General features: G+C 40.8%; 1 protein-coding gene across 1 annotated transcript in view; it reads left to right on the top strand.

The window, feature by feature from the left end:
- The first annotated feature begins 946 nt into the window (after positions 1–946).
- The window catches only part of Pkhd1l1 (PKHD1 like 1), a 160,762-nt gene continuing 145,859 nt past the window's right edge, over positions 947–15,849 (top strand). The window contains exons 1-2 of the mRNA XM_055626481.1: positions 947–1,019; positions 2,842–2,931. Coding sequence (XP_055482456.1) covers positions 947–1,019; positions 2,842–2,931 — 163 coding nt within the window. The remainder of the gene's footprint in view (positions 1,020–2,841; positions 2,932–15,849) is intronic.

Below are 15,849 nucleotides of genomic sequence, written 5' to 3'. Positions count from 1 at the left end.
CATGTCTTTTAGTACTTGGTCAGTTTTCAGCTCCCTTATGCATCCTGTAAGAATGAGGTACCTCGAAAACTAGGGCATGTGGAGTAGAAGGAGATCAAGAGGTTAGAATATTAGAGATAGCAAAGATTCTGGAGTCACCTTGGGGAGCATTCAGTAGGGATGAGAACCACGAAGTCTAGAGGTGAGCACCGTTGTTTCTTATTCTTCTGCTACCTGGCACGCTCATGCAGAGGACAGCAATGTCTTGCTACGTGCTGCTTTCCCAGAAACCTCTCTCCAGAGATCCAGCGCCCTCACTTTTCTAAGTGTATATAGCTGTGTGAACTGCTCAGTGTCTCTACCAGGACAGTTGGACTTGCACTAGCAAGGAAAACATCAGTTGTGAGTTGTGTCTGCTCTGCTGTAGACACGGTGTTTGGGAAACGTTTAGCTATCAGTTAATGTTTTAAGTGTTGTCAAGTGAAGGGATAGTACACTGCTGTGTGAAGGGAACTGAATGCGGTTTGTGTATTAGGTGGTCTTGTAATTAACCTATCTAAAGACGATTAATGAGCTTGGCAGACAGGCAGATAAAAACATACAGCTTCAAAATTTAAAAGAAGGAAAATAAAGATAGAGAAAAACAGAAATCGTGTGTCTGTGTCTGTCTTCTGTCTCTGTTTCTCTGTCTCTCTTTCTCTGTCTCTCTGACTCTGTCTGTCTCTGTCTGTGTGTGTGTGTGTGTGTGTGTGTGTGTGTGTGTGTGTGTGTGTGTCTGTGTCTGTGTGGGATTCTAGAGGCACAGCGGACTAGCTGGAGGCGGGGCAGGCCTCCAGTAGCCAGGTCCACCCTGGCTTCTGGGGCGAGTGCCTTGCGCAGAAGCAGCTTCAGTCCGGAGCCAAGCTTCAGCGCGGGCGGCTGATGCCAGCCAGCGGGAGGTGCAGACTGCAGCGCGCTTTGCTTTGCAATGGGACACCTGTGGCTCTCCGGGACCTGGTTTCTCTTGGGGTTGCTTCCCTGTGCCGCAGATTTCCACCCAGGTAATGCAGTCGGGAAGGTAGGAAGCCAGTCCAACCCCCTGCTCCACAGGTCACAGAGAGGCGAGACCACTCACCTGCCTGCTGCCTTGGGCAGAGGCCCTCCTGGGAACCCGGGCCCTAGAAGAAAGGACTGACCCAGGCCTTCTGACACTATAGAGACAGTAGAGAGAGAGAAAGAGAGAGAGAGAGAGAGAGAGAGAGAGAGAGAGAGAGAGAGAGAGACTGAAACAGAAGTAGGGATGGGAGCTAGGGAAAGACACAGGCAGGGGTAGGGCTAGAGAAACTGTTCTTATAAAAGCTGAACAGCGCTGGTGGTTGAACTGAGGAAGTTTCTCACCTCCATCAAAATGACACAATTGAGAAAAGGCTGGAAAAGCAGCTGGGTAAGGGGTGAGGGGCAGGAGGCACCATCTGGGTTCCTCTCTCCTTGTTCTTCTTGGTTCTTTTTTTCTAATGAAGGGAAGACTAGTACCAGGAGGCCGGGATGGGTTGTTATGAGGCTGTCAGTCACTTCCCGGGTAAGCTGCCCAGTGTCTTCAAAGCAATCCCCAGGAGAGGGCTGGGGAGAAAGTGATAAGAAATTGGAGTTGTGCGCTGAGATAAGGAGAGGATGAACTTGAGATAGGCAGGCGGCAATGTCGAGAGATAGGCTCCAGCTCCCTGCAGATCCTCTCTTGGCTCTCTAACACAGGCACTGGAAGAAGGAACATATTGCGTAGCAAACTCAAGATCTGTGCTAGCCGGAAGCGCACAGGCATTGGGTCTAGGCGCCTTTTGGCTGACAGCTTTGGCTGTCATGCGTCAAGTCCGTGCTACACATATTCAGACCTTTTTTTCAAACATCCATTTCAAACAATAATCTCCGTGGCTGTTTTTGTGCCTTAATATTTTTTGCTTACTCTGATAAATTGTTTTTGCTTCAAGTTAAATTGCCTCTACACACTCAAAAAAAAAAAAAAAAAACAAAAACAAAAAAAAAAACAAAAAAAAAACACACTCCTAGCTTCAGCACATCGTATTTCCTAGCCATGTTAAAGAATTAAGTGCATTTCTTCAGGGAAGCAGCTGGCTTGCCTTGCTGGTCCTGCAACTCCTTCTGTTAGAGCCGTCCTTCTATTTCTGGATGGTAGATTCTGGCTACCTAGTGCCCTTCAAGATGCAGCAGAGGAATCACCTTCTAGAAACCAGTGTGGTCCCAGAAACAGGAGTGAAATGTCTCTTTCCCAAGCAACCTGGGACCCTGTGCTCTTTCTGTCATTTTGTACTAAGCTAGACTTTGGGAAAAGTAGTACTAATGGGCACTTTCCTATCTGTAGGAAGCTAACCCAGGGTGATGAACAGATAAGTGGTCCCTACACTATGCACCCCGCATCATTAGGACACTGAAGAGCTGTCAGGAACTAGTTATCATTCCTAAAGAAACACTCTCTTCTTAAAACGCAGCATTTGCCTTTGCACCTCCTAGTACTGCACTTACATGCTAGTGCTAGATAAAAATCTATTTCTCCGCACTGTGCTGTGTGAGCTGCTGTGTGAAGTCATGCATCTGAAGCTAGAAGAGCATGACATAACTTCTAGGGTTTTCTAGTGCGCTATGACATGGTAGATAGGAATGTTGAAAATGGTTATGTTATTCTTACTCTTTGTCAACCCAAGAAACTTCTTTACACAAGGCTAGTGAGTGTTAAGTTATTTTAAGTACTTAAATCCTTGTTTGGGCGTTAGTCACAGTTCATTCACATTTTCCAGTATGAATGTAAAATGCGGTGTTTGAAATGAAGGTTTGATTATTTCATCACGACCATCCTTGTCTGTGTTTCAGATGGCTCTGAGACAACTCCCAAAGTGACAGAAGTTATGCCGAAATATGGCAGCATAAATGGAGCAACAAGACTGACTATCAAAGGAGAAGGTATGCTTGCCCTGTGTGTCCACATGAAAGCACCAAGAACGAGATAGTTTCCTCTTTTAATTTTGTGGTATGGTGTTCCACATTATTAATCTGAATAATACAGGGCTTCACACATTCTATGTGGGTACTGCTCCCCTCTTAGGGTTTCATGGTTAACATAAACCCCAACACAAAATACACATTGCTGGAAAAGTCTTTGCAATTGGCTAAAATGGTTGAATTCTTCTTCTTGATAGCAATTAATTAAGTAAATTTAATAAGTAAATTTAGTTAAAATAGTCTAATTAATTATTAATTAAATAAGAAAAACCCAACAACACTCTTATCAAATTGATCACTTGGACTCTAATTACAATGACCTGTTTGACATTGAGAAATCTGGATTGAGAGGCTTAGGTGAAGAGAAAGCCATTACTTTAACTCAACTCTTTAGTTCTTTCCCTATTCCCCATAGGTCTGGTGAGTTTAGTCACTCATAGTTGGAATGTAACATGCTGGGGGTGGAAAGGCCAGATGTTGGTAGAGAAATCGAATGTTAATGAAAGATGTAAGATAGCAGAAAGCACAACGTGGGCTCCTGCCTGCTGCCACCTAAGCCTATCACAGGCTGCATCAAGACATGAGTTATGTATGATGCTTTCTCCTTGCCTGGTCTCAGAATGAAAGTATAGAAGGTAGGTAAATTTAAAATGCACCTCCTCACAGGATGAAGTAAGTATATGGTTCTGTAACCCATCAGGCCTTTGTAATAAAAGGGGCAATAATTCTCAGAAAGCTAAGAATTTTAAAGAACATGAAAGAAACACTGCTTTTAAAAGAAACTATAGCAAAATCTTATATTTGGTCTCTAAAGTAACAAATAAGCCTTTTGAGTCAGAATTTAGCATATGGAAATAGTTATTAGGTCATATATATTAAAATGTATTTTATTACTTCTAACACTTCTATAAAATTCATTACCTTAATGACATGCTTAAACAGATTATGTTCCTGAAGGATGAGCAATGCACATTAGTGCCCCTTTTTGTATGCAGTTAGGAGTAGGAAATTATGTTTTTAATTAAAATTTTTTAAGACATTGTAATCCAACTACTTTGTTTTGTAAAATGTTGTTAAGACAATGTACTGGGAAGATATGAGGTTTCCATCATAAATTTAAATGCCACAGAGGAAAGTCCAGGTTGATAGAAAAGCGAAACAGGCAACCCCAACTTTTCCTGCTGCCTTCAAATGTGACCGTCTGACAAAGGAACCACGACTGCAGTCTGGCTATACAGAGCCAGATAATTCCTGCTTATGAGGTTTCAGACAGCACTATTCCTTGGTTGTAATATTTGTCCTTTGGTGACCCATAAGACAATTAGGTTCAGACTTTTGAGGCTTCAGCAATAAAGCAGAAAATGTTAAGGTAAATGTTTCCTTTTCCTTCTGTCCCCTGCTTTCTGATAGCTTTCACCAGAGTTAATAGATGTGTTAGGTTCCGTTTGCATTGGAGACACCTCCATCCTCATCTTTATGTCTCACCCACCCCCTCTTCTCGAATCACACTCTGTAGCTCTTTTTAAATGGGGGCTGAATATTGTTTTTCCTGCTTTATAGAAGCAGAGTTTAGCATGGTGGGTCTCAATGGCCTGGAGCAGGTGGAGTGGTGAGTATTGGGTATTGCACTAGGTTTTAGTTATGAGAAATAAGTATAGCCTGAGCATGGCATAGTATGTTGTACATTATAGTATCTTGCTGGCAATTTGACTTGCTTATCTAAATTTTGCTAAGGGAAAAGGTTGTATGCTGAGTTTTATAAATACAATTTTTAAAAATTAAGTGAAAGGGCCTAGGAAGAAACATTTAGAGATAAAGGATAAGTTTGTAGAACCTCTTGTAATGATGATTTGTATGGGTATATTTTACATATCTAAGCTGATTAAATTGTATATGTTACATTAGGTTTATATAGCTTTTTGTATGTTATTCATACTTCAATAATATAGTTTTAAACAAAGTAAATTTAATATAGACTTTTGGATGTTGATGAATATGGAATTTGTATGATGCAATGATGATGAGCTTACACATCAAAGCTCTTGAATGAATGTTTTACTTTATAAAACCTATTGTGCAAAATCAAGATATTGCATAATAAGTGTTAATTTGGAAATTGAGTTCTCTGTGATCCCTCACACTAGAAAATTGACTGCTGACACTTCGCAGTACCCAGATGAGCCTCAACCCTTAAAAAGTAAATATTTCCTGGGATTTTTTGTTCAAAGACCATACTTAGTATTGGAGGTTTATGTAGCTCAGTTGTGGCTTACTTGAATAGCATACCTGAATCCTGAGTCCCACCACAAGCACTGAAGGAAAAATAAAAATGAACAAAATGTAACTGTTTTGTTATATTTTGAGGGTGGCAAAGATACGTGCTTTTGCAAACAATAATATCATAGAAGTAACTGTCCTTTTGTGGACTTGATAACAAGGGTGGTCATTTGCATAGTCCCAGTGTAGCCACAAATTCAACTATTTTGCTGCTTTCAAGTTACTGTTCATAATATTAGATTGTCTTCCCAGCTTAATTACCATGTCTCTGTTTTAAACCGTTAGATGAGGAGAGGCTTTGGCTGCTTTTTCTGGTTCTCTATGATGATAGCCGGTGCACACATTGTATTGAAGTGTTTGGTCATAGTACACTTTATATTTTGGAAAGGACATGGGTTTTGCTTCAGTCCAACTGGCTTTTAATCCTACTTGATGTTGGAGCTAGTTAATTCTGTGATCACTGCCTTTCACATCAATGAAATGGGTACAGTTTCCAGCTGCTGGTCCTCACAACTGTGAGACGGTAACATAACCAAAATTACCTGTTACACAGTCTATGCTGTAGCCACTGAGCTTTTAATCTTGTTTGTCTTTGGAGTTCCCTTTGAGACTGTAACATGCAGGAGGGCTGCTGGAAACTAAAGAATGGAAAGTTTTGCTTGTGATATGCTTCAGGATGTGACACATGTGTTTATTTTTTATAGTAGGTACATGCTGCAGCAATGATAGGTTAACAGTCTGCACTTTAGAATTCTGAAGACAAGTGCAATATCCAGTAATAATACTTATCAATGGTGATATTGTTTTTACCTCAGAAGTAGCTATAACATTAAAAACAAATATGTGAAGATGTTCAAGTAAAACCATAGAGAAAATATGAAGAAAATCATATTTTCCAGTCATCCCTATGTATCTTTCTGCCCCATGGTTTTACAACATTTAAGGACATCACATTTTTGTGCCAGCTTTGTAAACCTGAGAAACCAAAACAGCCTACACTGTGCATAACAACGGCCAGCTTCAATAACACTGCCAGTTTCCATGATAGCAGTGTGGGCGGCACTGCTGGATTGCTGCTATCAGGAGACCCAGCTCTATGTGCCTGGCAATTCCTGTCTCCAGCTTTTCTTCAAAAGAAAAAGAACACATCAACAGGAAAGGAATTTCCATCCAAATCCTCATTCTTTCAGTTTCCAGGACACACCCAACCCTTCCTGTAATCGTGTGCTTTGGAAAACTTTCAGAGGTGTCAGCTTTTTGCCTGATGACTTACTTAGAATTATACTTAGAATTAATTTTACCAAATAATCTATTTGCACTCTCCTTTCTTCCTTGAGCTCAAGTTACCTTCAAACCTATTCTATATTTTTTCAGCATATCTTTTTATTTATTTCTTTTTCTTTTGCCTTGTTTGCTTTCATGTCTGCATCACATGCATGCATAGAAGCAGAGAGGGAGTCAGATTCCATGGACTTGGAGTTACAGTTGGTTGTGAGCTGCAATTTGGATGTGGGGACAGAAACACAGGTACTTTGGAAAAGGAGCTAGTGTTCTTAGATACCGAACCATCTCTCTAACCCCAGGTCCATGGTTTTAAAGCAGACTATAATTAAAATGTTTAAAAATCTTGCTGACTTCCTTCGTATTTTCTCTATGGTTTTACTTGGACATCTTCACATATTTGTGTTTGATATTATAGCTACTTCTAAGGTAAAACCAATATCACCATTATTATTGGATATTGCACTTGTCTTCAGAATGCTGAAGTGCAGACATGTGTTAACCTATCACTGCTGCAGCATGTACATAATTTAAAAATAAACAATTGTGTCACATCCTGAAGCATATCACAAGCAAAATTTTCCTTTCTTTAGTTTCCAGCAGCCCTCCCACATGCAACAAACTCAATGTGAACTCCAAAGATAAGCAGAAGTTGGTAAAAGAGAAAGTGTGGGTTTGTGCTTACCTTGTGCTTTCTGTGTTTTTTTTTCCCACAATTTTATTTTATTAGTAACTGCCTTTATAGTTTTAAAACTTCAAGTCAAATGCATCTATAAGTCTTGCATCTTTCATATGCAAGACTTATAGATTTTTTTTTTTTCTGTTAATCTATGCTGAATAGGTTGTCTGGTCAAGGTTTCAATTTGAGGAATAAGATTTCTATCCTTTGCTGAATTTTCTTTCTTTGTTTCTTTCTTTCTCTTTCTATTTCTCTTTCTTTCTCCCTTTCTTTCATTGCACATGAAAGAAATGAGAGAAGAATTGAAAAATAGGGGAGGTGGAAGTGAAATGTAGTAACAAAAAACAACATTTTCTGGAGCCTGTGTTATTTTTAAAAGGAATATTAATGCTGGACCTAAATATTAGAGTTTTATGACGGACACAGGTAATTAAAGAACTCCTAGATGAGATCTATTGCGCTGGTACCAAGCTAAGCGCTGTACACACTACATGGCATTTCAGGAAGTTGAACAGCAGAGATAATGGAGATTTTCAGATGAGGAGAAAAAGAGAGTTTATAGGTTTGCTTAAAGTTAACCTAGCAGGAAATGCTGGCCCTGAGACTCAAGGCCAGGAGGTGACAGTATGAAGCCTGGACACTTTCCATTAAAAGACACCATCACAAGTAGCTTTACCCGAGCTGGATTACAGAGGCATTGGGGGTATTATGAGCTTCTCTCATGATGAAGTCTTGAAGTCTTACATTAAACTAGGCAATATTGCACACATGTTATCTAGTGGACCTTTGTAAAACAGTGAAAATGTGCAGTAATTTAACAGTGAGTCATACCATAGCTTTCTGAATTTATTTACTGTTTCCTGACGTTGATTAGTATAATAAACAGGTTATTTATGTCATGGTGTCATTTATATTATTATAAATAGGATTATACACAGGAAATAAAGTTTGTTGACCTTTCAGTGTTCATCATTTTTTCATGTTCACTGATATTAAATTATTGTTCTGAGGATATAGTCTGAAGGCAATTATGTTATAAAATTTAAACAACTTATAAATATGCATTCATGACAAAACAGAAAGTATTTCAACATAAAATAAAAATTTTGTTAATTTCAAAATCAGCATAGGACAAAATTTTACAATACTGGTATTTTAAAATTAAATGCTTTGATATTTTTAGGAAAATATTCTTAAATGTATGAATTTTAATATCTAAAACTTAATAATTTTAGATTTTATGCAATCTAGACAAAATTGAAAGAAATTAAATTTATAAAACAATTGCACCGACTTTCGACTGTCGGCGGGGCAAGATGGCAGCGCCGGGAGGACTCTCATTCTGAGGAGCAGCACAGCAGGATTGGCACAGTGACCAGCAATCAGAACTCGCGGCCATAAAACACAAGTGGTTGTGTTTCTCAGGTGAGAGGATACCCCACGGTGGGGGATTCGATCAGCTTTAACTCACCCGGCAAAACCGCGGAAGAGATCCCCGTTCCGCCAGGCGCTTGGTCGCCAGCCCAGAGCTACCCGCCAGCGCGATCTGGTCACGGTCCCAGACTGAACTGTGGGCCCACAACACCATAGACTGGATCTCCCAGTCGAGAGATAACCCCACAGAGCAGGAAACAATTGGGACCGACCCCAGGTTACCCAGACATCCCCTGGAAAAGACTCGGGTTCCGCGGGTGCCCCAGGAGCCAGCCCGGACCCAGAGCCGGGAGGGACAAAGGCGCCTGCCTGCACAGAGCCCTGCCTGCGCGCGTGATTCGCCGCCTCAGATAGAACTGTGGGCACCAGGGCAACAGGGCACCAGACTGCGTGTCTCTGGCAGGAGGAAACCCCCAGCGGAGGGGGTCAGCAGATCTAACGCTTAGGACACCCAGCACCAAAACACTTCCTGGACTCACGCAGACTCTAGTGCAGGCAGAAGCGCTGTGCTCTGCCGCCATTGTTGCGTTCCCCTGGGGCACTGGGACACACAGCTGCATCCTCGGATCTGCAGGAGTCGAAGAGCCATTACAGCAGCCCTCAGATACTGTGCCAGGGATCGGCCAGTTGTCCCTGGCTGGACTGCCAAAACTGTAGGAATCCCTGATCCTTCAGGGGGGCTGCACCCACAGCGTCTGGACCAGAGCAGTGCCTGTAGCCGCCATCCCAGACAGAGACACACAGCTTCTGGTCCAGAGTGAGGCACCCAGCCTCCAGACCAGAACAGTGCCCCCAGGTGCCAAATCAACCTAGGTGCACATTCTCCAGGTCCAGAGCAGAGCAATCAGCCTTTGGCCCAGAGACTTGCTGAGTGCACCTCCCACTTTCTCAGACAGAACTGTGTGCCCCAGGATAACAGACTGAGTTTCCCTGTTGGGAGAAAACCCCATAGCTAGGGAATCAGCAGTTTCTTCAAGAGGACTGTACATGGAAATTTAGTGAGCAGCAGCACACTAAATTTATAACAAGAAACCCAGCAGTGGGGCAGCTGTCTTGAGAAATTTTATGGGTAAGAGGAGATCCCCCCCTGCCTAACATAGACCACAGCTACTACTCAGGGCTATAAACCTGAGGTGAGCAGTGGCATCTCCGGAGAAACACTGGCCATACAGTGACCATAACCAAAAATCAGAGAGGGACTCCTTCAGGAAAAATCATCTTCCGGCCAAGGGGATACTCCCTACCTCAGGACTCCAGGAAGCACAGAAACTAACAGCCAAAACCTAAATCAGCCCAATGGGTAGAGGTCAGCGTAAAGGCTCAACCAACAAAAGACAGAGCAATATGGCATCTCCAGAACCCAGCCATCCAGGGGCGAACAGCCCTGAACAATGCAGCATAATAGAAAATCAAGAAGAGGACCTTACATCTATGTTGATGAAGAGGATAATAGAGGAGACAAATAAAATACGTAAAGAATTAGAGGAAGATAAAACCAAACAGATCATGGCTATCCGTAAAGAAATGGAGGAAGATAAAGACAAGCAAATTAGGGCCATCCGTGAAGAAATACGGGAAGATGCAGCCAAACAGCTTGTGGCCTTCAGAGAAGAAATAATTAAATCACTGAAAGAAATCAAAGAGACAGAGTTGAAGGAACTAAAAGAAAAAGAGGAAAATACAAGCAGACAGGTGAAGGAAGTAAACAAAACAACTCAAGAACTGAAGATAGAACTAGAAAATTTAAAGAAAACACAAATGGAGGAAATAATGGAGAGGAAGAATTTAGGGAAGAAAACAGGAACTACAGAGGTAAGCATAACCAACAGAATACAAGAAATGGAAGAAAGAATCTCAGGTGTAGAAGATACAATGGAAGAAATCGATGTATCTGTCAAAGAAAATGTGAAATCCAAAAAATTCCTGACACAGACCGTCCAAGAAATCCAAGACAATATGAAAAGACAAAATTTGAGAATAATAGGAATAGAGGAAAAAGAAGACTCCCTTCTCCAAGGCCCAGAAAATATTTTCAACAAAATCATTGAAGAAAATTTCCCCAAGTTAAAGGAGAAGCTAATAAGGATACATGAGGCCTACAGAACACCCAACAAATTTGACCAGAAAAGAAAATCCTCCCGCCACATAATAATCAAAACAGGAAGTATACAGAACAAAGAAAAAATACTAAAAGCTGCAAGGGAAAAAGGCCAAGTAACATATAATGGCAAACCCATTAGAATCACACCTGACTTTTCAACAGAAACTATGAAAGCCAGAAGGGCCTGGACAGATATCATGCAGACCCTAAGAGAACACAGATGTCAACCCAGGCTACTATACCCTGCAAAACTCTCAGTCCTCATAGACGAAGAAAACAAGATATTCAATGACAAAAACAAATTTCAACAATACCTACACACAAATCCAGCATTACAGAAGACACTGGAAGGGAAAATACAACCCAAGAAAATTAGCTTCTGTCAAGAAAACACAGGAAATAATTAACCTTACTACAGCAAAACAAAAAGCAACCAAGCACACAAACTTATGAACACAGCCAACATCAAAATCAAAGGATCTAACAGCCACTGGTCATTAATCTCTCTCAACATCAATGGACTCAACTCTCCAGTAAAAAGACACAGATTAACAGAATGGATACGTAAACAAAACCCAGCAATCTGTTGCATACAAGAAACACACCTAAGACACAAAGATAGACATTACCTGAGAGTAAAAGGTTGGAAGATGACTTTCCAAGCAAATGGACCCAAGAAACAAGCAGGAGTAGCCATTCTAATATCCGATAAAATAGACTTTCAACCAAAAATAATAAAAAGAGATGAGGAAGGACACTTCATACTCATCAAGGGAAAATTCCACCAGGAAGACATCACAATCCTGAACATCTATGCCCCAAATACAAGAGCACCCACATTTGTAAAAGAAACATTGATAAAATTTAAACCACATATAGATCCCCACACATTAATAGTGGGAGACTTCAACACCCCACTCTCAACAAAGGACAGGTCAACAAAACAGAAATTAAACAAAGAAACAATATCTCTGACAGAGGTCATGAATCAAATGGACCTCACAGACATCTACAGAACTTTACACCCAAACACAAAAGAATTTACCTTCTTCTCAGCACCTCATGGAACCTTCTCCAAAATAGACCATATAGTTGGTCACAAAGCAAGCCTCAACAGATACAAGAAGACTGAAATAATCCCTTGTATCCTCTCTGATCACCATGGAATAAAGCTGGACTTCAACAACAACAGAAATAGCAAAAAGCCTACACACTCATGGAAACTGAACAACTTGTTACTAAATGACAGCTGGGTCAGGGAAGAAATAAAGAAAGAAATTAAAGCCTTTCTAGAACTCAATGAAAATGAAGACACAACATACCCTAACTTGTGGGACACAATGAAAGCAGTGCTAAGAGGAAAGTTCATAGCACTAAGTGCCTTCAAGAAGAAATTCGAGACAGCTCATTCAAGCAACTTAATGGCCCACTTAAAAACCCTAGAAAAAGAAGAAGCAGACACACCAAAAAGGAGTAGACGGCTGGAAATAATCAAACTCAGGGCTGAAATCAATCAATTAGAAACAAATAAAACAATTCAAAGAATCAATGAAACCAAGAGCTGGTTCTTTGAGAAAATCAACAAGATAGACAAACCCTTAGCCAAGCTAACTAAAAGGCAGAGAGACACCACCCAAATCAACAAAATCAGAAATGAAAAGGGGGACATAACTACAGACACTGAGGAAATCCAAACAATCATTAGGACTTACTTCAAAAGTCTATATGCCACAAAATTTGAAAATCTAAATGAAATGGACAATTTTCTTGATCGATTTGACTCACCAAAGCTGAATCAGGACCAGGTAAATCAACTAAATAGTCCTATATCCCCCAAAGAAATAGAAGCAGTCATCAAAAGTCTCCCATCCAAAAAAAGCCCAGGACCAGATGGCTTCAGTGCAGAATTCTACCAGACCTTCAAAGAAGAGCTAACTCCAATTCTCTTCAAACTATTCCACAAAATAGAAACAGAAGGAACATTACCAAACTCATTCTATGAAGCCACAATCACCTTGGTACCTAAACCTCACAAAGACTCAACAAAGAAAGAGAATTTCAGGCCAATCTCCCTTATGAACATTGATGCAAAAATACTTAACAAAATACTTGCAAACCGGATCCAAGAACACATCAAAGATATTATCCACTATGACCAAGTAGGCTTCATCCCAGGTATGCAGGGGTGGTTCAATATACGGAAATCCATCAATGTGATCCACCATATTAACAAACTGAAAGAAAAAAACCACATGATAATCTCCCTAGATGCTGAAAAAGCATTTGACAAAATCCAACATCCATTCATGTTTAAAGTACTGGAGAGATCAGGGATACAAGGCACATATCTAAACATAGTAAAGGCGATATACAGCAAGCCTATAGCCAACATCAAACTGAACGGAGAGAAACTTAAAGCAATCCCACTGAAATCAGGGACAAGACAAGGCTGCCCACTGTCTCCATATCTCTTCAACATAGTGCTGGAAGTCCTTGCTAGAGCAATAAGACAGTCGAAGGAGATCAAGGGGATACAGATGGGAAAGGAAGAAGTCAAATTATCACTATTTGCAGATGATATGATAGTATATATGAGTGACCCCAAAAACTCTACCAGGGAACTCCTACAGCTGATAAACACCTTCAGCAAAGTGGCCGGATATAAAATTAACTCAAAAAAATCAGTAGCACTCCTGTATACAAAAGACAAAAGGGCTGAGAAAGAAATTAGAGAAACAACACCATTCACAATAGCCACAAATGACATAAAGTACCTTGGTGTAACCCTAACCAAGGAAGTCAAAGACTTGTATGAAAAAAATTTCAAGTCTCTGAAGAAAGAATTAGAGGAAGATATGAGAAGATGGAAAGATCTCCCATGCTCATGGCTTGGCAGGATTAACATAGTAAAAATGGCCATCTTACCAAAAGCAATCTACAGATTTAATGCAATTCCCATCAAATTGCCAACACAATTCTTTACAGACCTGGAAAGAAAAATTCTCAACTTTGTATGGAATAACAAGAAACCGAGAATTGCTAAAACAATCCTCTACAATAAAAGATCTTCTGGAGGTATCTCCATCCCTGATCTCAAGCTGTACTATAGAGCAACAGTTATAAAAACTGCATGGTACTGGCATAGAAACAGAATGGTGGATCAATGGAATCGAACAGAAGACCCAGAAATAAACCCACACACTTACGGACACCTGATTTTTGACAAAGATGCCAAAACCATACAATGGAAAAAAGATAGCATCTTCAACAAATGGTGCTGGTCTAACTGGATGTCTACATGTAGAAAAATGAAAATAGATCCATACTTATCACCCTGCACAAAACTGAAGTCCAAGTGGATCAAAGACCTCAACATAAAACCAGACACATTAAATCGGCTAGAAAAAAAAGTGGGGAATACCCTAGAACTCATTGGTACAGGAGAAAACTTCCTGAACAGAACACCAACAGCACAGGCTCTAAGAGCAACAATCAATAAATGGGACCTCATGAAATTGAAAAGCTTCTGTAAAGCAAAGGACACCGTCATCAAAACAAAGCGACTGCCTACAGATTGGGAAAGAATCATCACCAACCCTCTATCTGACAGAGGACTCATATCCAATATATATAAAGAACTAAACAAGCTGAAAAGCAACAAACCAAGTAATCCACTTAAAAAATGGGGAACAGAGCTAAAGAGAGAATTCTCTGCAGAGGAATATCGAATGGCAGAGAAGCACTTAAAGAAATGCTCAACCTCATTAGCCATTAGGGAAATGCAAATCAAAACAACCCTGAGATTTCACCTTACACCCATCAGAATGGCCAAGATGAAAATCTCAAGGGACAACACATGCTGGAGAGGTTGTGGAGAAAGGGGAACGCTTCTCCACTGCTGGTGGGAATGTAAACTGGTACAACCACTCTGGAAATCAATCTGGCGCTTTCTCAGACAACTAGGAATAGCGCTTCCTCAAGATCCAGCCATACCACTCCTAGGCATATACCCAAAAGAGGCGCAAGTACACAACAAGGACATTTGTTCAACCATGTTTGTAGCAGCTTTATTTGTAATAGCCAGAAGCTGGAAACAACCCAGATGCCCCTCAACTGAAGAATGGATGCAGAAACTGTGGTACATCTATACAATGGAGTATTACTCAGCAATGAAAAATAAGGAAATCATGAAATTTGCAGGTAAATGGTGGGACCTGGAAAGGATCATCCTGAGTGAGTTGACCCAGAAGCAAAAAGACACTCACGGTATATACTCACTCATATAAACATACAATATAGAATAAACCCACTAAAAGCTGTACATCTAAACAAACTAAGCAAAAGAGAGGACCCTAACTAAAATGTTCAATCCCCATCCTGAAAGGCAAAGAGGATGTACATCAGAAGAAAACGAAAATAGGAAACAACCTCGGAACCTGCTACAGAGGGCCTCTGAAAGCCAGAAGAAAACAGGAAACAACCTTGAAACCTGCCACAGAGGGCCTCTGAAAGCTTCTGCAGTATAGACTGTCAAAGCAGATGCTGAGCCTGATGGCCAACTGATGGGCAGAGTGAATGGAATTTTATGTAAGAAGTGGGAAATAGTAAGAGCTAGAGGGAACGGGAACTCCACAAGCAGAGCAACAGAACAAGATAATTTGAACACAGGGAACTTCCCAGAGACTCCTACTCCAACCAAGGACTATTTGTGGAGATGACCTGGAACCCCTGCACAGGTGTAGCCCATGGCAGTTCAATGTCCAAGTGGGTTACATAGTAATGGGAAGAGGGACTGCCTCTGACATAATCTGATTGGCCTGCTCTTTGATCACTTCCCCCTGGGGGGGGGAGCAGCCTTACCAGGCCACAGTAGAGGACAATGCAGCCACTTTTGATGAGAACTGATAGACTAAGATCAGAAAGAAGGAGAGAAGGACCTCCCCTATCAGTGGACTTGGGGAGTGGCATGCATGCAGAAAGGGGAGGGAGGGTGGGATTGGCAGGGGAGGAGGGAGGGGCTTATGGGGGGATACAATAATGAATAAAGTGTAATTAATAAAAAATAAATAAAAGATTTAAATAAAAAAAAAAAAAAAAAAAAAAAAAA

The sequence above is a fragment of the Psammomys obesus genome, unplaced genomic scaffold (genome assembly GCF_907164565.1).
Source record: "Psammomys obesus unplaced genomic scaffold, mPsaObe1.curated_primary_1811, whole genome shotgun sequence".
NCBI lineage: Eukaryota > Metazoa > Chordata > Mammalia > Rodentia > Muridae > Psammomys > Psammomys obesus.
The sequence above is the reverse complement of the archived record's forward strand: the minus strand, read 5'-3'. Positions and strand labels throughout refer to the sequence as shown.